This window comes from Manacus vitellinus, unplaced genomic scaffold (genome assembly GCF_001715985.3).
Source record: "Manacus vitellinus isolate BGI_N305 unplaced genomic scaffold, ASM171598v3 scaffold_28_pilon, whole genome shotgun sequence".
Lineage (NCBI taxonomy): Eukaryota > Metazoa > Chordata > Aves > Passeriformes > Pipridae > Manacus > Manacus vitellinus.
Window position 1 is genome coordinate 824,238 of NW_021940122.1, and position 25,346 is coordinate 849,583.

Consider the following 25,346-nt stretch of genomic DNA (forward strand, 5'->3'; position numbering starts at 1 on the left):
CTTTTTTTATTCAGAAACCTGTTTCCAGGTGGAGCAATTGCTGAGGTGAAGTTCTGCATGCTTGCTTTCAGTTCAGAAGGAAATTTTAGAACATTATCCAGACATAGCTGTAATTCAGTGCTGGGATGTAACCTGGTGGAGGGAGGGTATCACAGAAGTACCAGTTGGATACCTCATGTAATCAAGTCCCCTTCTAATCTACTCATTTATAATACAATGCAAAAGCTGGGATGTTCTACACTCTGTAAGAAAGAGGAAACAATAACTCTGATAGAAAAATTAGGAAAGTTTTCATATGCCAAAGCAAATGGTACTCTGAAGAGGGGAAGATTCTTATTTTTGTATTTCATAGTGTGGAAAAACCGTAACAGTCTTCTTCATAAGAATCCCATTTTTTACTCAGATATTTGGAAATTTAGCCTAGAATCAAAGTACATTGTATACAGTATTCACTGGAAGTCCACAGGATATTGTAACAATGTGATGTGGCACACAATCCATGTCAAGCCAATCCAAGGCTAGAATGTGTGACTTCAGATTGGTCAAAAGAAATGTTTTCGTTAACCAAAGTCTTCTGAATAGAAAACTGATGTATTCCAGCAAGAAAATATTCTTCATTTGCTAAAACCAAATTCCACTGACTTTTGAGGAAGAAATTAACTCTCATCTGTGTTTCAGCTTTGTAGTCACACCTTTAAAAAATTACACAGAATGTTTTAAATTTTGATTTTTTAAAATGTAAAATTATCAATACATAACATAGTGGTAAGAAGTTCAGATTTTCTCATTACTAAAATGTCACATGGAATGACTGTTAAAAATAAAAATTGATCATTGTATGTCATTTCTTAAAACACTAATATGTCTATTTTAAATTTATTTTAAATTAAGTTTTTGTTACCACTAGGAAATACCCCAATAATCTATAATACTGTGTGGCAACATGCAGGTGGATAAACTGTGGAGGGAGGAAAAAAAAAAGTCTTCAAAAATAACACGTTCAGTAGGTTTAACATTTACACCAACTACAAAAATTTCTTTCAGAAAGGTAACCCAAATAATACCTAGCACGATTTCATTTGAAACGTCAGAATATTTTTACAGTGTAATTTTCCTTCTTAGCAGTTAAATTGACTGCTAAGCACTCATAAATATGTTGAGCTGTACTTGATTCAAAATACTTTTACTTTCCACAACTGTGGTACTGCAATTAATCTGGTGCAAGTTTCTCATTTTTTCCTACTCTGGAATCTCTGCAGTGTTGTGGATTGAGAGCTAGTTTGTTTTTTACAGCTCCAAGGCATTCTATTCTTTCTAGTTATCATCAATCTGTAATTTCAAACATTTGACTGAAGGATACATTGATCATTTATGAAATGTCATAATCTAAATAACGAGGAGGCAGAATGGCCCTTACTTGAAACTTCACAGTTCTAAAATGCCCCTACTTAACTTTGCTCAGTTTTTACTGATTTTGGTGTTACAAATATGGCTTTTTTTTTTTTCCCTTAAAAAGTACATTAATAGAAAAGCACTGGAGTTCTTTTTTTTTTCTGAAAATGGTGCTGATTCATTTTCATTTTACTAAAGCAATTATTATTAACTGTACTTTAATAATGAGAAGTGGGACTCTTGCTAACCAAACATCTGATTTTTATTTTCCACTCAGCCACTGTGTTGCAGACCCGACATGTGAAAATAGTTATTTTTAATTGGACTGCTGTAATTATGTCAGATTTTTTAGCAGTTTTGATCAAATTGTTATTCTTTTATTAAAAAAAGTATAAAACTTATATGTCAAAGATACAGAACCATTCTTTCCCAAAACTTTAAAATTTTCAAGTTAAATAGTGTTTGTTTTATGCCAGTGAGTAGCTTCCATTTTGCTACATCAGTAGAAAATTGGCCTCTTTGTCTCAAAAGTGCTGTATACCACAGAGATACTTTGTGTGAGGGAGCATCCATTTTTGAGTATGTAATGAGGCATCCAATTCCAAGTGCCTTTTGTAGTCTATAAATGTATTAGGAATATTTAGTTGCTTTGAGGTAGTTGAGGGAAAAGTAGCACCAAAAGGTATTTCTTCTCTTGCTGTCTCTTCTGTTTTGCTAAAAAAATTTGAAGGGGAAACCATAGTTCCATTAAAGCCAACTGTGGTTTGAAAGTCCTGGTTCCCTTGAAATCAGCCTTTGGCATGGCACTTCTCCAGTGACATGAGAAGGAGCATGGCTGGCATGCAGGTTCCAGACATCTGAGAGATGATGCACTGGAGGACACAGTGTGTCCTTACTCATAGCTTGACAGGCCAGTGAGTTTGGGTGCTCAGCTGTTCTGTCATAATTCTCGTTGCATTGCAGCTTGCTCTGTGACAAATATGAGCAGTTGGCAAGTGTTGATTTGATCATGTGGTCCATATAACTTCATAGAATCACATAATGCTCTCAACATAGCACTGATACTTTGTGCAGAAAAGGGACAACTGCACTTAAAACAAGCACTTACAGAGCTTACCAGAAAGCACACCAGGTACTTCAGGCTGGCACAAGCAGCCAGGGAACAGCTGCTAATGAGACAACAGTTGCTCACTGTGGAAGACAGAATGGGTAAGAAAGAAGCAAAATGTTGTTATTGTCACTGAATCATAGAATAGAATTGTGGAATCAACCGGGTTGGAAAAGACCTCCGAGATTACATAAAGTCCAACCCTTGATCCAACACCACCATGGTTGCTAGACCATGGCACTAAGTGCCACATCCAATCTTATCTTAAAAACCTCCAGGGACAGAGAATCCACCACTTCCCTGGGCAGCCCATTCCAATGTCTGATTACTCTCTCACTAAAAAATTCTTCCTAATATTCAACTTAAACCTCCCCTGGCAGAGCTTAAGACTGTGCCCTCTTGTCCTACTGCTGGTTGCCTGGGAACTTAAAAACTTACTTTTCTGAAACAGAGTTTGCTTGAGGCCTTACGAAGTTAAAGCTTTTGTCTGCAATAGGAGGTAATACTCTGCATATGACAGAGGATTTTAGAGTAAGGAGTTGTATTGTACACGTTATGGAGCAGCAGTTCAACTGGCTGTAGTCTTGTCCCATGACTTAAAACACTCAGAATGTAGTAAGGGCCTGCTTGGAATATATCATGTATTTTAGCATAGTCTGAAATGTATTCAGGTTGTGCATTCCTCAGTGCAAATCAAAATGTGGTAAGTGGGGAGATTAAAGGGATTATTTTCAAAACCGTAGTCCTGACCAGACTGAAATACATGGGCTGAAGGTTCATCATGATTAAGTTCTGTGAATCAGTTTATCAGTAAATGATGGAACATGAACCTTTCTCGGAAATACTTCTAATTAAGCATGAGGTGTTGGTTTCCCTGGAGTTCTGGTTACAGCTAAGATGGACATTTTAGTGGCTCAGAAAAAATGAATTCTCACATCTTTTCCTAATTTACCTCTGGCCCTTGGTGCTTATTGGGATAAGAGATTGACATCCAGCCTTTTTATTCAACAAACCAGAATATAATTCTGACTTCCAATTTTTAAAGTGTTTCCACTTAAGGAGTAGAAAGGGGAACTAGAGAATATATAAATACAGTGTACTGGTCAGTTTTGTATTCCTTTGTACACAAATCTTATAAGGATGTAAGAACACTGAAGTACTGTAAAGTTAATTATAGAAAACTTCACCAGCTTGATAAACAGATGCATGTTTCATCTCTCTGCTTATAATGACAACGTTCACTGTTTAGTTACAAAAAACCTTATTTTTCTGTATGATTTTGTGTAGAACAATAGAGTTAGTCTTAGAACAATAGAGATTTAATAATTCAGTTTGATCTTGAAGCAATTTCAATGATGATGGAGAAAATGAGATAGACATCTAGCAGAACAATGCAAAACAGATTCAGAGTCAAATATCATTACAACTGGAGTAAATTGAAAGAGAAGTGTGATTTTTTAAAAAAATAAAAGTTGTGAAATAATAATACGAATGTTTAGGACAATTTTAGGACCCTAATGAAGAGTATATTAGCTATATGTTAGTACTCTAACTCTTCTACTGCTTTACAGATCTTTACCTTTCAGATATTACTCACATAATATTTACAATCTGGCAAGTATTTTCCTTACTTTAAAGGTAGGAAAACAGAGACTTCACTAGTGTGAAGGACTTTTCTAAGGCTCCACAGTATTCAGAAGCAGGAGACTTGGAACTCATGTCTTTAATAATAGCTCCAAAACCAGTAACAATTTCTCAGCAGAGAAGGGGAGTTTTTTCCCCCAGTAATAGGGGAAAAAACAATAAGAGGGCTTCAAACAATACTACTGGCCTGGTTTGGTCAGTATTGGACATTCCTGGTGTAGTGATTAATATTTGTAACATTACTATCTGCAGAAGCAGCAATTCAATTTGTAATAATTTTCTAAAAAAACACAGGCTTATATCTTTGTATTTGTGTGTGTGTGTATATATATAGATGTATATCTTCAAATATATGTATATAAAAAACCCAACATCTCCAGAACATGTTGGATTGCCAGTAAGAATGATTACACAGCCACAGAAATGAGATAATTTGTTCTTTGTTGGTCTTTCAACTGTCTACCTGAGAATAATACAGATTTCTCATTGTCCCACTACATTTTTACATTCTGTTCCTCAAAGGTCTGAACATCAGTGACACAAGCCTCTTGTCCATCTAAGAAATCAAGGATGGAAAAAGCAATTTCACACTGCTTTGCTGTGGGAAATTTTGCTCCCTCTGCACAACGTGGTTGAAAACTGCAGTATAGAGTTTGCAGTTGAGCACCATAAATGTTTTCATCTGTCTTTGGCTACTATGTCTTTGCAAAAGAAGTTGGATTCCCATCTTTCCAGAGCTTGTTTGTGAAGTCAAAAGTATAGCTGGTTGAAGGAAACCATATGAGAAGTTACAAGTAGGTAGGGAGCTCTAGGCTTTGAATATATTAAAAAAAAAAAAGGCAGCATATCTGCCCTCTTCTTTCTCTGTTATTTTTCTTTCTCCCTTTTTTGTGTATTAATTAATTTGGTGACTGGCTAGTACTCCTGGTTGTTAGTTATTTGACTTTGTTCACAGAGTACGTGGTTGTTCTGAAGTTGTGGTATCATCTACAGTCAATAGCCAAAGATTCCTGCTTTTCCTTTGTGGAGAAGTGTGCTCTGTGAGTCAGGAGCTGCTTGTATTGAAAAAACTGGGAAATAGGCCTGGCCTGTCATTTCAGCTCTTGCCCTTATGATAAAATCAAACTAATTAGACTACAGTAAAACAAATTGTGTCCTTCTTATATTTCCTTATAGTCCTTAAAAACTTCCTTAAATGGTGTATGAAGTAGTATCTTGTAATGTAGCATGTAGTTCAGCTCAGGGGCCACGAGCCATACTTTCAAGCCACGAATCCAGATGACTGTGGATGCATTGCACATCTTCATTCAAGGTCCTTCCTCTGTTGGCTTTTTTTGTGGCAAAGCATAAAGGTACTATTTGCTGCATAATGTAATAGCCAGATGATACACATACTGCTCTTTATGTTTGTCTAGTATAAGAATCAAACTTCTCTTTGTGGTTTTCATGTATGATCAAGCTGAAATTAGATTTAATCCTTAATGTAAGCTTTTGTATTTTAGATGTTTTGTGAGTTTCCTATTTATCTTGACATATTGGAGTAATTGCTGTAAACAGAGCGGCTCAGTGTATAAAAGAGTAGATGATGATAATTGCTAGACCTATAACCGAGCTACTTTCTGAAGGCCGAAAGATACGTTTAGCTGGTTAATAGCTAACAAAATTATTTTCTCAAGACTGCCCACTAAAATTAATTTTTTGCTCATCGTTCTCTTTACAGTCATATAGCAGAAAACCACAAAGTAGGAGTTAGGGTTTTTTTTTTTTTAAAAAGAGATCTCATAGCCAACAGTGTTCTCCACGACAGAAATTGTTACCTGTAAATGGAGATTGTAAAGTCTACTTCTGTCCTGGGCTCCCACTGCTTTCAAGAAGTGATATAAATCACTGTCTGTGATGACAATTAAAGACAGCATTTGTCTGAAGTAAAACCAATTTAAAACACATGCAAATTCCAGGAGTTTTGTAGTATTAGGGGTGGTACAAGACCGCACTGAAAGGGTGAGTGTCTGCTGCATCACTAAGCCCTGCTCAATGCTTTATGCCCTGAATTAACTTTTGTTTAGTTCTTTTGATAAGTGCAAACAGGTTAATCCTTCCAAGTGCCTATTTAGTACTCTAATTCTTTGCAATTCTCTGCTGTGTTGTGCTTGCTTAAAGTAGCTGTTTAACTCTCAGGTCAGCTGCCCTTTTCTCTGTGCATTCTTGGTGACAAAAAAAGCCAGTAACATTGCAAGTTTGGTTGTCGTGGTGTTTTTGTCTCCTTATATGTAGCAGACATTTATTAAGGATGTTTGAGCTAAAGAAGAGTATTCTCTGTATTATCTGAGGTCAAGTGCGTAACAGTTAAAGACAAAACAATCTCTTGTGTCATCTCCTTAGGTGCCCTGGTCCTTCAGCAAATTCTCTGTCTGATAAATCAAGGGATCATACAGATGATGATGATGAATACAAAGTTCCTTCGTCACATCCTGTAATACTGAGCTCACAACCACCTCACGGTCATCATATAAAACCTCTTGCTCGGTAAGGTAATTTAGCAGCCTTGAAAGCAACTTATTTACAAAGCCACTGCTTTTTCCAATATTAAACTGGATTCAATGTTTCTAAAGGCTTAAGCTTGCCTGCCTTCTGAAATGTCTTATCTTTCCAAGCTCAAATTACTTATGCTTCTGTTTCCTTTGACCACCACCACCACCTGTGAAGGTCACTTCATTGTATCTCTCTTGTGTCAGAACTGGATATTTTTTGCTTTTGAGTACTATTTCTGCAGATGATCCTTTTTTAACCCTTAGGCTGAGGTTTTCTAAACTGACCAGGAGATTCAGCCCCCACATCGCTTTCAAATTTAGTTTTAAGGAGAATTTTGTGTCTGAAATTCCCAAAGTCAGCTTTGAAAATCTTAAACTTTAACATTTTATATATAATTCATTTTAAGAAATGATGCAGTACTGAAAAGTATGTGAACTGGCAGCTGTATGTACATACTTTGATTCTCTTTTTGTCCAATGTGTAGGATGCCTTTTTATCTTCTTGAGCCTGTTTGGCAGCATGTTTTCTTTGTGCTTCTCAGGAAAAGAACCTTTTTTCAATACAAGTGGAATATATCTCCTTAGCTTTAAATGTGTTCTAAAGCACTATCTCCAAACTTTCACAGTTCTGAATTAGTCATGAATTATGGCAAGGAGATTTGGAGCCAAGTGACATGGCAACTGAAAGCTGTGTCATTCCTGGTGAACTTGGACTTTGACTCATAAAATAGTCTGAATGGCTGGAATTAAGTGAATAAGTCTTAGAAATAAAAAGGGGACAACTTTCTACTGGTCTTGTAGGTCAAAAGTATGATATTAAAATCGAATATTGATCTAAAAAGTTTAGATTCTTCTGTGATTAAAAATTGCAGTGACATATAGCCATTTTTTCCTCTGTCAGAATGTGATTCAAAGACCTACCATCAGTGAAGCCCAACATGTCTCTCAGCCTAAAATTAACCAATTATAATTTTTAGACCTCTTTAATCAGAACTTAAAAGAGGTAGAAAAAAGGTCATAGTATAATTACTCCTTGCATGTAGGTTAAAAATTCACTCTTTATTAGAAATGCTGATCCAGTCTTTACTGCATAGGCATGAATATTACACAGTTGTCTAAGCTTTATGAACTTGAGTACTTAAATATTCTTATCTACAGTATGAGACTTTAAAAAAAAATCAATGCTGAATAAAACTGTCAAGGTTGGCTGAGCAAAAAAGTAGGAAATTAAAAAAAATTCCAAGGTCCTAATCCTTTTTACCTATGCCATTTTTTATGGGATTGTAACGTGCTTCTGCACGGGAATGTCTTTTTGTGCCATGTGAAGTCATCTAATAGAGGCTGAGCTGCTTGCATGACCAAAGTTACTCAGGATGTAACCCTTCTTAGGCAGAAAGTTGTCTGCAGCAGAACAGAGCAGTATGTGGGCAGATTACCTTGGTTTAGCAGCTTCTGAGGACTATTTGGGTTAGTAAGTATTGTGGTGCAGTAGGAGAGAGCCTGCAGAGGGGACCAGTTGACTCCAAGGACCCCACATCCACACTGTATGTTTTGGGAAGCTTCAGATTCATACAAGCCCTAACATGGTCCCGTGGCTGGAGTGCCCTTTAGTAATTGCAGCCCACGAGATGAGCTCCTGCAGGACATCTTTTGAGTTAACATCACCCAGAAACAGTTGGGTCTGCATGGTCTGAGACCTCTGCAATGTAAAACAAAGTGCCAAAAAGGGGGGGGGGGGGGGGATGATGATGCAAACTGAAAGATTCTTGAGAAAATAACCAGCTGGGAATATAGAAAGTCATCATTTTTCTTTAGCCTCTTTTGCAGAAAGAAAGAATTGAGTGCATTCAATTGGCTGGTACAGGATTTTAGCAGACCCTTGGAATTATTAATAGAGGCTGTAGATGGAAAGCTTAGTTAAAAGTTTTTTGCAGTTTTTACTGTGCACATGGTGGGGTTTTTTTGGCATGAATCCAGGACTTGGTACAGAAAAAATACCTCAGTTTGCCATTTAGGTTGCTCCATGATTAAAACCACCAACTCTTCTTATTATACATTCTGATAAGAATTTTAACTCAAACCATTCTCCTAAGCATTTAAAAAAAAAAAAAAGAAAAAGAAAAAAAGAAAATCTAGTGTTCCATATAGTTACATAGTTAGAATGTCTTCTTTTAGCTGTTTCTGCTTAGATGTGAAAACTGAGATAAATCTTTCAAGAAAGACTCTGGTTTCTGGTTGATGTTGTATTCTTTTAATGCACTTCTTTAAATCTCATGGGGAGGGGTTTTTTGTTTCAAGAAAACTTCTCAGTATTGTTTAGCAAAACTCTTAACAACATTTTTTTATTTTTTTTTAATTGTCATAAATTTTTAACACATTTCAGTTTTTTTCCCCATTATCACTTTCTATTTCTTTCGTAAGTGTTACTTCTTCACTTCTTGCATAGTACTTGGAATTTTCAGTAAGCTAAAGAGCCCCCTAAAGTCTTCTGGATGTTTTATAATCTAGAAACCATGTAATTCTTCCATCCTACTCCCAATTTGTATTGTCTCTAAGACTTTTCACTCTTTTACCAGTAAATGCAAGAATGCTAAAACTATTACAAAAATAATATAAAAAATTATTCCGTCTTAATTTCTGGCAGATCAATTAATTGTCTGCTTTGTTACAGCTGATCATCTCTTCCAATGTATGGGGCAAATTCAGCAATAAGAAATGGAGGGAAATAATTACAGCGCTACTAATTAGGCTACTTTTAGAAGAATGTTACATTATTACATTCGCTATCTTTTCCTAGTAAAGCTTTCTCCAAAAAGGAAAAGGACAGAAGGCTCACTTGTTAGTACTCATTTGTTGCCCTTCTTTTTGGAGTTAACTGTTGATGTAAACAGGTATTTCAGCATTGTTTGTAAACTGATTACTTAACTGGGCTCGTTATGAATTGAATACTTCTGAAGTGGTGCCATGTTAAATTACTTTGCTGCCTGTGGCTAGTTATATTATTGAAAATGCAGAACAGATTAAAATTAAAGTAGAAAATATTCTTAATTACTTAGTGTATATGCTGAGGAGTCTAAGGAAGTGTTGCATCCACTGCATTTGAAAGATTGAACCAATCTAATATCAAAGATAGAAGCAACATTTCTTCTACCACTTCTCTGGGGGAATGAATTCATAGCAAAATAGCACTTATCATTAGGGTAGTTTTGTTGTTTTGATTTCTTTTTTTAAATCTTGCAGTTATTCTTACATTTATTTCATTACTCCTAGTTGTAACTCTGGGGACCACAAACACAATTTCACTTCCTCTTTCCTGTTTATGTATTCTAAATGATTCCAGACCTTTATTTCATTCCTCCTTTCCATATGGCAAAAGCTGATATGCGTATTAATACTATTGGTAAAAACCCAAGATCTGAAATTTTAGCTAACTCTAGTAGATTTCCCACTATTTAGTAATAATGGTGCATGGTGGGTTGAGATTTTTATTTTTAAGATGGAATTGCTTAGCATGGTGGCCTTTTTCCAAGGAAACTGTTTTTTTCTGAATATGCAGGGTCCATGGTTCCAGTGACAGGACTAATTTCCTAGTTCTTTCATGTTTCTTTAAACAATATATAATATTCTGAAAAGGCTTGTTCTATGTTTTTCCCTGCAATATTTGAACCAAGTCATCTTACAAAAATAAACACCAGTGTTTTTGACAAGATTATAGGCACTTTGTACTGTTTGGTTGGATGAGTTTCATATTCAATTTGATACTGTTATTTAATTTTGAGAGTATAATATGCTTCCATTTAAAAAAAAATCAGTTAACTGTGATAGAAGTATCAGCAAGACTCAGCTTTTTGATACAGAAATTAATAGGTTCCTGCAAAAGTGCTTTGGATAGTTCAATTTTGGGAGTTTTGGTGGGTTTTTTTTAATGTTTAGCAAAGAGTTTAGTTGAAATTCGTTATTATTAGTGGTGTGTAGTGGAGTTCTGTTTGGATTTTTTTGTTGTTCTTGTATTTGGTTTAATGGCTTTCTGTGTACTTTGGTGTGGATCGTAACCAAAATCTTACACCAATCTCTTTCATATTTCTGCTAGGGAAAATTCAACATCTGGGAAGGCAAAATGGGATTGAGTCTGTGACTTAACTGTGTGAATAAAATAATGACCTTAGCTCTGAAGTGAGGACTGTGTTTAATGTTATTTCTTCCTCTAACTTGTATTGCAGCCTTGAGTAAGTTATTTAAACCATGTCAGTATCTCACCAAGAAAGCAGTATAATCCTTCAAAGCAGTTTTATTGGTGGTTAACCAGTATCTGCTCTCAGTATCAAAGCCCATAAATTTTAAAATGGGCACAGCTTATTATATTTCATTCATTTCCATATACTGAACTACCAACACAGGTACTTGGTCATTCTGGGAATTAATGCTTGGCTAAATGGTTGATTGCTTCCTGCTTAATGTCTGTCTTCAGGGTGTGTGAGAACGGTCAATGTGCTGGAGTAACGAATGGAACACACAGTACTACTTCTGAGATAAAGAAATCAAAACATCCTGAGTTAGGTATGTTTTTACTTTTCGCTGTTTATCAAGAAAATTTGCTCTGTGCTGCTCTAGGGGTACAGCAAGAAAACATTCACTTCTTGTGGTTGTGTCATTCAGGAGATGTCTATGATGCACCTACTCTTCCGGTACCTTTGCCACCTGCACGACCTCCTACCAGAGACAACCCAAAACACAGCTCTTTGCTCAACAGGACACCCTCCGATTATGATCTTCTGGTGCCCCCTTTAGGTTGCAGACTTTTTGCTGATTACATGTAATGGTTAACACTGCCTAGATGAACTAAATGCCATGTTTACTGAAAAACAACCACTGTTGAGTGTGCTAAGAATACCAGACAGGCTATGAGCTAAATATTACAGCTGTAAGTCAATATTTGTGTCAGTGATCTGTACTTGGAGTCTGTCTGTAAGCCCTCACATGAGGCAGACAAAAAGGCACACTAAAACATTTTCCCTAAAATAAATATTAATTGTTTGTCTCTACTAAGAAGTTTGAGAATTGCAATTTTATGTAATACTGGAGGGGTTTTCCTATTGTAGCTTAAATAGTTCCATTAATTTTAACAAATACAAAAATGAAAAAGAGATGGTATTTATGTAAAAAAACCCCAAACCACTAAATTAGTAAGTTTATTTCTGGCATTTTTTCCACTGTCAAGGGACAGTTCAAAACTCACTGCTGTATACAGTCACCAAAAGCTATTTTTGCCAACCCTGATTTCTATTCTGTTCTCCTAGATAAAAATCCTTGATCTCTGCATATATACTGGTGCTGTGCTTGGCCACCACCCCTACTCTCACTGACAAACTCAGCTGCATGATTGTGTCTGTGCGGATGTGTCGTCATCCAATTTTCTGGTTCCATAACACCTTTTGAACATCTACCTTGCTCCTGCACTATGTTCTCTCTGGTCCCTGAAATATTGCTGAGTTGCAGGAGAATTCAAGGCAAAAGAACACATAAAAATCACACTGCTTGGTAACTCCAGTCCTGTCTGCACCACCTTTGTGTAAGGGATGCATTCTTTTGCCAAGCTCTAGAAAATTCAGTTTGTGTCTGGAGTTGGAGCTTCAGAACAGCAGATAAAGATAATACGCTGTATAAATGTAGCAGATCCAAGGTACTCAGCACTGGCATTTGTATATAAATATATTTGCTTAGCTGCTGAAACACAGCTGTTACTCTACAATGATAGTCAGTGAAGCTTTCCTTCTAATACGTTCTTTGCAATCAAGTCACTAAAAGCAATCCCTTCTCCCATCCCAGAAAAGAAACTGAGCTCTGCAAAAGGTCAGTCAGAGCATGTTTTAGAAGAGGATTGTGTGTAGTACAATCCTAGCTTTGCAGTTTCATTACTGGAGTCACTGAACTGCTTAGATGAACCCTGGGAGTAAAGGCCTCAGCAGCCAGAGAAAAATAAAGTTTAAGCTTCATTCTTTATTATGCAGTTCTTAATGAAGTTTTGCTCATCTAATAATTCGTTTCTGAAATGCAGACGAAGACACATTTGATAACTTGCCCCCTTCACTGCCACCCCCACCACCTCCTGCTCGGCACAGCATGATTGAGCACACAAAACCTGCTGGCTCAGGAAGCCGACCTTCTTCAGGACATGAACTCTTCCTTCATTCTGGTAGGAATACAGAGGAAGCAACACTTTATTTCGTTTTCATTTTCCTTTACTTCAGAAGCTTATCTGTTCAGTGATAAAGTTGTCATCAGGCTTCAGAATTCATTATACAAAAATATTAAAAATTCTGGGTTTTTAATGGTGGAGGTGAAGCAACTCAGAAGATAGAAAGACTTCACTTTTCAATATCACAAAGTAATAGAATAAGGTCAATATTTCTATACCAGGCTAAGAGATTTTGGTAAATTGTGCTTTTTTAGTAAGAGTTAAAACTTGTGCCAAATTTTCTGTTGTAGTCTGTGATACTAGTCACTAGATACTTTTGTCAGCTCCATTGTTTTCAATAGTAAACCATAATTCATGCTGTTTATTTTCAATTTGAAACTTGTGGAGAAGCTAGAAAATAAGGGAAAAGAACATTCTGCTTTGTTAGAACTGTTGTAAAATTTTGCCACAAAACTGTATTAGCTGTGAACACAGTTGCTGGGTCCTGGGGTTCATACCCTTTTTGCAAAGTCAAATAACCTTTTTGCTAAGTCAAGTTTTCATCCATCTCTCCATGTAAATCCCTGTGACGCTTTCTGTGTGGTATTTTGCTTGTGAAAGGTAAAAAAGCTACTTTCACAATTCATGATTTTTGTCTCTGAGTTACTTACTGTTTATGATACAGATTACAACAGGATTTTTGTGGTTTATAGTGCGTGGCTGTGAAGTGAATTTTTTTTTTCTTTGTGTGAGCTTCCTAAAGATGTTGGCGTCTTAAGTTTACTGTGAATATTTTCAGTGATGATCTACCTTGTGCTATGGTTAGATGTCATCTTCCCTTTATCTGTTTTTATTAGGAGCTATAAGGAGAAGGATAAATTGAAATATTTTGGTGGTGGTATCACAGGAAGGCCAGAGTGTAGACGACAAGCAGTCACGTGCAACTCCGTGATGGCCTCACAGGTTGTCAGGTGTTTGGCTGACCTGTGTGAATGGTACTTGCTGTGGGATGAAAGGGAGCTGCTTTAGGTTGAACTGCAGTTACCTTTTATGGAATGTTTTTATTATGTATATTTTGCCATCACTCAAGGCCTGACACTGAGTGATTTGCCAAAGCTGTGTATATTTTATTATGTAAATTCAGCCCAGTGTTTTACTTTCTCATATAAGCCTCTGAATGCATCTAGGTAAAAAGACTCAGCACACTACATAATTTAGAGCTTGATCTTCATAAATACAGGGCCAAGAAAATTAGTTTATCTTCTGCACTTCAAAATAAAAGTAATGTAATCTTCAACAGTCCAGTCTGAATGGGGGGCTCAGTTGTACCATCTGATGCAGAAACACACAATGCACCATTCAATTCTAATGGGAGTGGAGAGGAAAAATAGAAGCCCTTTTTAAGTGTTACTTCCAAATAATCCTAGAAACATCACTGATAGTGTTAAAAAACATTTAATAGCTTTTAAAAAGTATGTGGAATACATATGTACAGCCATGTATTGTTCTTCATATTTGCATAGGGGACACAATCTTATAGCAGCAGTTTTCATTAATCTTAGGAGTGTATGCATCTACTTAGGCACGCATGGTTGTGTGAATTGGTCTTTTTTTATTCATATGGTATTTCGAAAACCATATTACTCACTTTGCATCTTGTCACATAATCTGCTGTAGATGATTTATGATGAGCTTTTGATGATTGGTTTCCCTACAAGTCTTGAGGGTGATTTCTCAGCTACCCATCAGATCCTGTCAGATTAGAATAATAATCTCATCATCAACACCAGCAAAAAAGTTGCACTCACATACAAATACTCTTATGAGTCCAGAGCAGAAGCCAGATCCAGGATGATGCTGCACTTGCTCAGCTGCATCTTTGGTAAAAAAAAAAAAAAAAAAAAAGAAAAAAAAGGAGAAGGAAGACGCAATATACCAGGACTCTGTATTTATCTCATTTTTTTAATTCTGGCCCTGTAATATTTACCCATGGCTGGGACTGTATCAATAGGAAACTCACCCTGCAGTCTATGTGAACTGCAAAACATAGAAGTGTAATGAATCCCTAACCAAACTGAACAGCTGGGATATTTCTGATTGTGTTGCTTCAGGCATTGCAACCTCTCCCATGCTTTGCCAGCCACAGTTCAGTGTCAGTGTGGGGTAATTGAAAAGTACCTCATGGATGTGAACAGAAGAGTTACAGTCAGTGTGGGATAGACCAACTTTGAACTGTGCTCTTGGTGTTTGCCACTTCAAAACATGCTTATATGTGTAATAAGCTAATGCTAATTTGGATGTATATGTTCCATATGCATGTGCTGTTGGGGGAGACCTCTGGGTTCATGGTTCCTCTCTGTGAGGGGAGGCTATTTTAATCCTAGCTTCTTTGCATCAGCCATCCCTCAAATAATAATTCTAATTGTTCTAAGATACCTTTTTTTGTTCTGGTATTACAGACCCCCATTTTGATCCAATAACTGGTCATGCTCCTTTACCACCTGCTCGTAGAGTACCTGGAGAAAATGTCAAAACAAATAGGACATCTCAAGACTATGATCAACTTCCCCCATCTTCAGGTAAGGCAAAAAACTGTTCTTGTAGAAAATTACAGCTTTATGAAGCAAATAACTTTCATCTGTAAAGTCCAATGAGTTTTTTGTCATTCTGGGCATCAAATGGCAATGGTAATACTGTTCTACAGAAGTATGATATTATCAAAGGATAACAGAGATTAATGTTCTGCAGTCCAGGTAGAAGTGGCTACCTGTTGTCTGTTGGTGTAGATACTGCAGCATCAATTTTATCAACTGCCAAACTGAAGGCTTATGTGACTTCTAGTTTCTTATTTCTTGAGAAAAGCAGGGATTTTTCTGCCACCTTTAATGCTGACAAGAGATCAGAAGTCCTGCAAGGAGCCCAGGCATCTAGTTTTCAGCTTTCATTTCTCCTTAAAAAATAGTAACTTCACTCTCTAAATTATTATTATTTTCTGGTCTTTTTTGCTAATATGTTTGTCTGAATTTCTAAGAAAATTTTAAGAAGTTTCTTAATAAAATGACAAAAACCAAACCCACTTAAAATTGTCTTCCTTTTCAATGGAACAGCTACAGTAGAAGCAATTCCTCTGCCAAAGAAATTTCCCATATGGTTTTCAGGTAACACGAATAGTATTTAAAGAAAAACTACTCATATTAATTAAAATAATAACAGAATGACCTGTATTTCAAAGTAATTTCACCAATTTTTAGACAAATATTCTTTCATTTAGATGTGCATGGTACATGGGGAAGGGGAAGGATTGTCCCACCTACATTATTTTGCTGTGTGGAGAGACCACAAAAAGAAACAGCAAAGTGATGTTTTGGACCGATAATCATTCTCTAGATAAGAGGAAGTTGTATATGAAGACTGCATAAAGAAAGGAAGGAACTCTAGTCTTTCAGCTATAACCATCACCAGTGTTCCCAAGTGGAAAAAAAAAGATAAATTTTATTAGTAGTAATTATATGTTTCCTTCTCAGGAATACATAGTTTCACTCTGCTGGGGTACAGGAAAAAAAGAATATCGTTTCCAACTTAAATGATGGGAAATTTCTGTACCGCTCTTCAGGCTGGCTTATTTTTTAATGAATAGCATAATTGAGAATTAGTGTGATGCCTTTGGTAAATGCTATCACTTTTGAGAGAATACCTGTACAAATATGAGTGTTTATCTTTTTGTTTCCCTTTGTTAGAAAAAAAAGAAGGGTTTATAGTGTGTGTTTTATATGTGACACTGTGAGGGATCTGTGTGTCTTACAGTGCTAAACTGATTTATTTAACGTGCTTCAAGTTCTCTTATAATACAGATTAAGACAATGATGTAACTACTTTTAAAGCTGTGGAGTTTTCTTGCAATTCTTGCAATTCTGTAGTAGAACAATTTTTAATTTTTCTCAGTTACTGCAGGCTGCTTGCTGCTTAAGAACTTAGAGCTTTCTGATGTCACTTAATACATACTTTTCTATCTGTATGTTTCCCACGGCCATCTTCTAAAACACGTGTCAACTTTTGCTATAAATATCATTCTAAGTCAGCACGATGTGCAGCAAGATATTCTGTTTAATTTCAATTAAATGAAAACTATGTGATAGATCATGTCATTCTCTTAATTGGAAAGTTGTTTTCACAGTGGCAGTAATTCCAAAGGATAGAACTGATGAGCTTCAGGATGAACTGGTTCACCTTCATCTATGATTTAAAAAGACAATGTAGAGAGTGTAGCTGCATTCAGAACCTTTGCATTTATTCTGAACTAATCAGTTCACTTAGGAAATTCTTCAATTCAGTGCTTTTGTGAGGCAATTCTTTGAACTAGCTGGAAAAGAAATGGAGTTCACTCTAAAATCTAATTATAATTTAGCCACTGAGTCCCTAGAGTAGCATGGGGTGTCCTTTAACTTCTCTACCTTACTTTCACTGTTTTTGAGATTGCTGTCATGATGTTTAACTGAATTGTTAATGTGTAATGAGAAATTTATTCTAATTCAGCCAGGTATCCTGTATTGAACGCTTAAATAGTACTGAGCTATGCAACTAACTACTCCAAAGGCATGGTTTCTCAAACTTTTTATATACAACTGTTTAAAATTATTACAGAAAGAGCAAGAGAAGGAGATAAGACTTGGGGGTGCTGGTGGATGAGAGGCTGGACAGGAGCTGGCGATGCAGACTTTCAGAGCCCAGAAAGTTAATTATATCCTGGGCTGCATCAAAAGCAGCATGGGCAGCAGGTCGAGGGAGGTGATGAGATTCCCAGCATAGGAAGTACATTGACCTGTTGGAGCAAGTCCAGAGGAGGGCCATGATTAGAGGGATGGAGCACCACTCCTATGAAGACAGGCTAAGAGAGTTGGGAATGTTCAGCCTGGAGAAGAGAAGGCTTCATGGTGACTTAATTACAGCCTTCCAATACCTGGAGGGAGCCTGCAAGAATGCTGCTGACTTTTTACAAGGGCGTGTAGTGGCAGGACAAGGGGGAATGGCTTCAAACTAGAGAGGGCAGATTTAGATTACCTATTAGAAAGAAATTCTTTACTGTGAAGGTGGTGAGGAAAGGTTGCCCAGAGAAGTTGTGGATGCATCATCCCTGAAGTGTTCGAGGCCAAGTTGGATGGGGCTTAGAGCAGCCTTGGGATAGTGGAAGATGTTCTTGCACATCCATGTCAGAGGAGTTGGAACTAGATGATCTTTAATGTCCTTTCCAACCCAAACCATTCTGTGATTGTGTGATATTACCAATAGTTAGCATATTTTACCTAAGCATAGCCAATGATAAGACGGAAAGGAAAAAGAAAATTAGGCCTCTAAGATAGATATATTTTGCTGAACTTAGCTATTCTGTAAGAAATGGATTCAAATGGTTAGTTAGGTATATTTGCCTGCTGCCTGTTCACTCACATGGTCTGATTAAAACACTTGGCATGTAAATTTAAATTCCTTTACACAGAAATATTATTTCAGGATGGATTTCAATTAACATTAGGGGCAATAATGTGTCATGGTAATGTAGAATACGAAGATGATGCCTAACAGCTTGATGGAGTGATGTGTGCAGTGACTCCTTTCTCATTTTCTCCCTGCTCTCTGAGTTAGTGCAGATGTCCCCTCGATATGCTTTGTTCCTGTACCCCAGTCAGATTGGATGTAGCTGCTTGCTGCTGTTCAGCAGAGGGCCTCCATCACCTGCTTCTCTGATGCTTCTCAGCCTGTGAAAGACCATGGAATGTACAGGAGAAGGAGCAAGGGAAGAAAAGAAGGGCATTTCACAGCAGAGAGGAGTGGACAGTTGTCATCGTTACAAATAGCCTCTTCCCACTGTGCCACAGAGCCCTCACTACTTTTTCCATGCATTTTGAACATTTATTAAATGGGCCTGTGTCTGCCTTTATACTAACCAAGGGTTAAATCTAGTGCTGATTTACAGAAATGTGAGTGATAGAGGAAGCTCCTTGCTGTAGAAACTGTTAATTGAATTACACAATTGGAAAATCTATTTGAATTTTTTAGTTAGACATCTGTGGTGGCTGGAACATCAGAGAGGATGGGAGTTGGGAAGGAAAGTCCTGTTTAATACCTCTATCTCAGTGTCCAGATGGACATGCAGCTTAGGCTTAGTATCTTTAAGCTCAGGATCCAGTATGATACCCAGCTTTAGCTAAAATTTTATATGGATGTGAAGATATTGAAAGAGCTGTCAGCACTTAAAAAAATAATAATGGGAATTGCGAGAGAGAGTGCTGAACATCTTAAAGTATCTGTGCTATAGAGAGATGTCACTGTAGTTAGAATAAAATGCCTATACTGCAATTCTGCTGACAGAATTAAAAATGACCTTTCTAAATGATGTGATTGCTTAATAAAGTTTGTTTGAAAGCTTCAGCAAAGGAAGGTTTTAAACAAGAAATAACTTCAGTTTTAAGCCTGTATTAGACTGAGTAGAGAAAAATATATCCTCATGTAACACACAGAAGGATCTGATCTATGCACGAGGAATTTCTTCTGTGCTTCAAGCCCTGGGAAAATTTAAAGTTTGTAAATTAATTTTGTTTCATACTCTAGAAATTAATTCTATAATGAAATGTACATATGAAAATAGTTTGAAATGATTGTGAAAGAAAATTGATTGGTTTTAACTTGATGTGCCATTATTTTAAATATAAGGAATATTCTTCTTTTACAGTCTTGAGTTTTCTAAAATAAATGAAATGAGAAATTTGAACTTGTTTCTGATTTGGTTTTTAGTGATTAACCACATTTCCTGAGCTACATTTAATTTCTCAGACCAGTGTGTTTCATGGATCTTCCACACCTTCTTAGCAGGTTGGATCTGCTTCAGGTGTGTTTATTAGAATGCTTATCATTTACATAAGTCTTCTCATCTTCAGAGAGAAAAAAATCAAAACAAATACAAAATAGCCCTCACTGTCTGTAGGTTGTAGCTCCTTACTATAAATCTTTAATCAAATTTCTTTCAGGCATTTGTAATATGAATATCACCGTCTTGCTAAAAGTACTATTATCTTCTCTGAATTAAGAAGTGGAATGAAATTTTATGGCAACACTCATCTGAATGGATGGAAAAACATTAGACATGACCTAGTGTGAACTGTTTTCGTTCATCTGAAGTGTTTAATGCACTCAGTTGAATTATAGTTCTCTCTATCCAGTGTTATGATAAGGTAGCATGTTATAACAAGAATACTAGAAATATAACATTTCTTCCATCTCTAAAAAACTGTCTCTGAAGTACTTAACACTGCAAAATGCCATTGATGTCAGTGTAAGTAAACAGGAAGTATCACGACCAGAAATTCCTCTAATTTATCTTTATCAAAGTCACTGTTGATGAGACTCTTTAGAACCCTTTTTGAGGGATTAAAGACTTTTTTTAATTTTTTTAATACTTTGCTCTTGAAAGTGTTTTGTGCACTATGCCTGCTTGTATTTAAGCTTCTTACTGGGGAATCAGCGAGGATAAGGAGGTTTCAGTAAAGTACCAAGTTTACTTGAGCACAAAACTCTTGACTCTGAGAAGATTAGCAAGTTTGAATATTAGCTTTTTTTCACCAGCACATCAGGATTCCCAACCACCAGCATCAACTGTGAAAGTAACCTTTCCAGAGAAGATAAGGGAAGGGGAGAAATTTCCAAAGGGAGACTGGAGAGGGAGGATCATGTTCTGTTCCCACCATGAGAATAATTGAACTAGAGTTTTTTTTTTTGAGAAACCAGTTATTTATGTACTTAGGTGTAGCTGTTGTGCATAAAATGAACTGCAATTGACTGAACAGAATCTCCAAGATGTACCAATAAGTGAAGGATTTTTCTCTCTTGGGCACATTTGTCTGGATTCCTCTTCTGCAAAACTTACAGTCTTCAATAAAATTGTGATCAAATTTGTGGTTGGGTTTTGCTTGTTTGTTTTTTGTTTAGTGGGTTTTTTTGTTTGTGGCTTTGTTGGTTGGGGTTTTTTTAAACTAAGAAGAAGTTTTCGAGCTGTGGGTTTAACAGTGGAAAGCCTTTAAAATTTTGACTGGCTATTTTCACTATCTTTGTTGTTCCATCATACTTACTTTTTCTTCCAACTTTGGATAATCCAAATTGTAAATTGCATGTTCCTATCATATTATTAAACTAGTATATTACTACATTATTTCTATTTTAGATGTTCTTGAGTGCTTCAGCTTTTGCCCAAATTTTAAAATGAGATATATCAGTTAACTAAAATATTTATTCATGTTTCTTTAGTATTTTATTGTTTAAACTGCTTCATGAGGCTTGACCTACCTTTAAAAAAAACCTTAAGCCAATTTGTATTGATTTCTATCTCTTCTATTTGAAACAGATGGTTCACAAGCACCAGCCAGGCCCCCTAAACCACTTCCTCGGAGAACTGCACCAGAAATACATCACAGGAAAGCATACAGCTCTGACAGTTCCACGGAAAATGTGGATGCAAAAATTGCAAAACTTATGGGAGAGGGCTATTCCTTTGAAGAAGTCAAGAGGGCACTTGAGATTGCCCAGAATAACGTTGACGTGGCCCGTAGTATTTTAAGAGAGTTTGTCTGTTTTCCTCCACCCGTCTCTCCACGTCTCAACCTATAGCAGCATCAAGATTTTCTTGGAGCATGTGAATAATTCTACAGATACATGTGTGGATTGGGGAATGAGAGGAAGAAGAGAATGGAATATTTTTCTTTCATCCTTAGTAGAAGGGTGTTTGTTTCCAGCCGTTTATCAAAGGCTCATGGCTGCTCTGATCAAGACTTATAAATATGCTGAGGCTTATGTATTTTTGCTAGCCATACTTTTTTAAATCAGGGTTGAACTGACAAAGTAATTTAAAGAAGTTTACTTCCCTAGAACTTTTAATCTGTGAAATGCTTTTTCTTGTTTACAAGTTGGCAAGTTACAGTTTTCTAGTTTGTGCCTGTACTATGTTCCTGTTCATATTCCCTTGTATTTGTGGTCAGTTCTGCTGTAGCATTCTCAACAGTTTCCATGCTGACCACTCCATCAACTAAATCATCACTTTCCAGAAGTTCTGTGTTTTGTTTTGTTTTTCTCTTACAAGATGCTTTAATTGTTTTTTTTGCATTTCAGCTCATCAAATGCAAAAAGTATGTGGCCTTCACTACTGATTTTTTTTTTTTCTTCTGAGATTCCTTTGCTTTTGGGAGAGGAAATATCTGAATGTAAAGTGCATTATTTTGTCTATGAACTGCCTTTTTAAAGGTATTTTGACAGTGATGTTGGGCAGCTTTCTGTTTAACATGAATTCCATGACCTGTAGTCCCCAAGGTCTTTTATATACACTTTCCACAAAAAAATCCCAAACAACAAATAAAATACTTCATGCAGCAGTGCTACTGAGTTCTCACATGTAAAATCTCTTTCAAATTTGAGTATTTGATTGCAAATGTTCAAAAAAAGTCAAACGCACACGATAATACTGTGTTTTGATTACACACTAATGTCACCTGTTCTTTGTGACCTGAGTCATGCCAGAGTAGAAGGAATCTATTTGAATAATATTAATGATATTCAGGTAAATTCCAGGTCTAACTTCTGTAAAATAGAATGCAGTTAATTTTTTGTTTAAGTGATTATCCTGTGGTTCATTGTGGCTTGGATCAGTTTGTATTAACTTGGAAACTTTAAATCTTTGATGCACTGTTAATTCCTAATGCTACTGTAGCAATATTTTTTGCAAAATTCTTTAGTAATGTCCTCCCTCCCTGTACACTTTATAATTCTCGAGTATGTGTTTAATATCCAAATTCCTTCACTCAGTTCCCAACTGCTTAGTTGGAAATACATTTTTGCTTTACGTGGTTAGTGGTACTCCAGACTTTGATGTTTCATTTTTGAGCCCAAATTGATGCAAGCCAAATTAAAAGTATTCTGAATTTTAGAAAAGAGAGAGAAGACAACTCTTTTCTGAGTACACTCAAAGTAAACAGTCCAAATATTTTCAGAAAAATTCTTAAGATTGCTGCTTTCTTGTTTTTTTTAGGAAACTTTGAAATCTTCTTTTATTCTAATACTATTGAAAAAATAATACCATGTGGTAGTTAGAATATTTTTCACATTTTGAGATGTGACCAGTATATGATAATTTTCACAGTGTGCCAAGCTGGGTGTGAAGTATATATTCATTATTCCCTTTCAGCTCTTAGTGTTCTTCACGCTGAGCAAGTGTTAAAAGTTAAATCATTTACAGGATCAGACCTCAGCAGCCAATGCATTTGTTGTAAAGATTTTTTTAGAAGACAGCAAGTGGCTGAATTGCAGGATTCAGAGTAACTGAGAACACCGACTGGAAATTACTGTGCTGTCTCAAAGTCCATTGTTTCACCAAGGAACTTATTCTTAAAACCAATTAAATAAATTACTTTGTAGCATCACAAAGTGTAGTACATATATCATTAATCTGCTTCAGTGATAAAAAATGATCAGGACTATCAGGGTATAGGGAAGAACTTCTATTCTGTTTTGATTTAAGCAAATGATTCTGAGTTTATGTTCCAGAAAAGAGCATTTGCAACTTCATTTACTTGTTCATTCTTCAAGTACAGCTTACAAAAAGTTTAGGTCTAAGTTATATTCTGTGCTTTTATAGTTCAAGTTAATCTCTTTCCTCAGTTTTGGGAATAAGTTTTGTCTAGTCTTGAAACCCTCTTGTTCATTTGTTTTGTTTACAACATCACTGTAGCATTTTAGCTAGCTATAAATTCAAAATGATTCATGCTATTAAATTATACACTCTGGTTGTACTGGACTCACTGAAATGAGGTTCTAGCATAACTGCCAGCATAGCAATGATGACAGTGAAAAAAAGAACACTTTACAAGGGTGAACAAACAATGTGCAGATTCAGTTTTGAAATTTTGAATTGTTATGAAGAACTCATTTTCTTTCTTTTTATGCAGAAGCTTAGTACAAATTACATCCTTATATTTCAATTAGAGGCTGGAACTACTGCCTGATAGATTAAGGTTTTTAAAGTTTTCCTTCTCCTTTTTGGTTGTGACCACCAGTGACACTTACTTTTTTCATTATGTGTTAAAAAAACAACTTGGTGAGCAATATTCTGAGTGGTAACTTGAAAAGAGTTCCATTAATCTTTAAATGAGTGCTAATAACACTTCTAAATAGTGGAAAATGCAGACTATTTCAAGCCTGTTTTGGTTAATAGTTTTAAAGTCAAACAGAGCGAAATTGCTTTGCTAGAGTGTTGATGTTTACTCTGCAGGAATTAATAGGCTTAAAATAAATTAATCTGGCTGCAGTCTAGGTCTCTAAAGACATAGTTCTCTAAACATATTTTAACCTTTGAAAAACTTAAGGGTTTGAGCCTGGCAGTGTGTTAGGCACATGTATAACTTTAAGGAAGACTGACTTGAGTGAGAGTGCTTGGATGAACAAAGTTGGTTAAACTCAGAAACATGTGCTGTCATATTTCTTCCAATATTTCAGCCTTTAGACCATCATTGTGATGTCTGTTGGCCTCATCTTTTCTCTCCTTTTGGTAAATCACTGCATTTTGAGCAAATTGGCTGAATCAGAAGTTGAACAGAGCAAGTGGACGTCAACAGCACGGATCTTTTCCAAAGACTATGAGTAGAAAGAATTTAAATTGGGATAAGAGAAATTAATTTAATATAATTAACCGTGTTAATGGCATGGCTGGAACCCTAAAATGGCCACTGATAAAATTTGTTAATGTTCAGTATCTCAAGAGTGCATCTGGCACAGCTTTTTTATAATGTGAATTTAGGACGTTTTGTACCAGGATCATTTCTTCTGTTATATTTCTCTAATTTTCAGCTTGAAGCTTTACTTTGCACTGACAACTCTGACCTGAAAGCATTTAAGTTTGTGTCTTAAATATTGACAAATTTTGAAGAAAATGAACACCGTATTCAAAGCAAATTCAGGTACTACCTGTTGACCTGGAATTTTGAGCTTTTAGGAGTGACTTCTTGAAAAAGGACTTCAGTAGTTTCCATTTTGAAGGATTTTCTTTCAAATAACTATTTTATCTGAAAATGCCTTTTATAAACTTGTCTAACATGTGGCAAACTTAGTGATGTGTTCAATTAATTTATATTTTATTCAACATTCTTTTTAAATTTTGGTTATTATGTATGCTCAAGTTCTTTATCTGTTCATGTAAGGTATTTTATAAAATTAATGTTAAGAGAATGTTGGGTTGGTCTGTGATTTTTCAAGACTCTATATTTGTTATTGAATATTATCACTTTTCATATGACACTTTAGAAACATGTCCTGTCCTGTGTAGGGGCCTTAAAAACCATTGTTTTGTAAGTCACAAAAATGAGGCCTTGTTCTAAAATAAGGTGAATCACTGCATTGAGATATTTACTTTATATCCCCGTTACCTCATTTCTAAATTTCAGTAGTAAAAATTTATAAATTGGCAGTA

At 36.0% G+C, this 25,346-nt stretch overlaps 1 protein-coding gene across 3 annotated transcripts in view; it reads left to right on the forward strand.

Moving 5' to 3' along the window:
• The window catches only part of CBLB (Cbl proto-oncogene B), a 132,934-nt gene extending 107,829 nt beyond the window's left edge, over nucleotides 1-25,105 (forward strand). For 2 of the 3 annotated variants that reach the window (XM_018074701.2, XM_018074703.2), the window contains 6 exons: nucleotides 6,527-6,670; nucleotides 11,144-11,232; nucleotides 11,332-11,463; nucleotides 12,731-12,868; nucleotides 15,310-15,429; nucleotides 21,240-25,105. In XM_018074701.2, the coding sequence (XP_017930190.1) occupies nucleotides 6,527-6,670; nucleotides 11,144-11,232; nucleotides 11,332-11,463; nucleotides 12,731-12,868; nucleotides 15,310-15,429; nucleotides 21,240-21,502 (886 nt within the window). In that variant the 3' untranslated portion in view covers nucleotides 21,503-25,105. The remainder of the gene's footprint in view (nucleotides 1-6,526; nucleotides 6,671-11,143; nucleotides 11,233-11,331; nucleotides 11,464-12,730; nucleotides 12,869-15,309; nucleotides 15,430-21,239) is intronic. The other variant, XM_018074702.2, reaches the window with a different exon arrangement.
• Nucleotides 25,106-25,346: the final 241 nt, after the last annotated feature.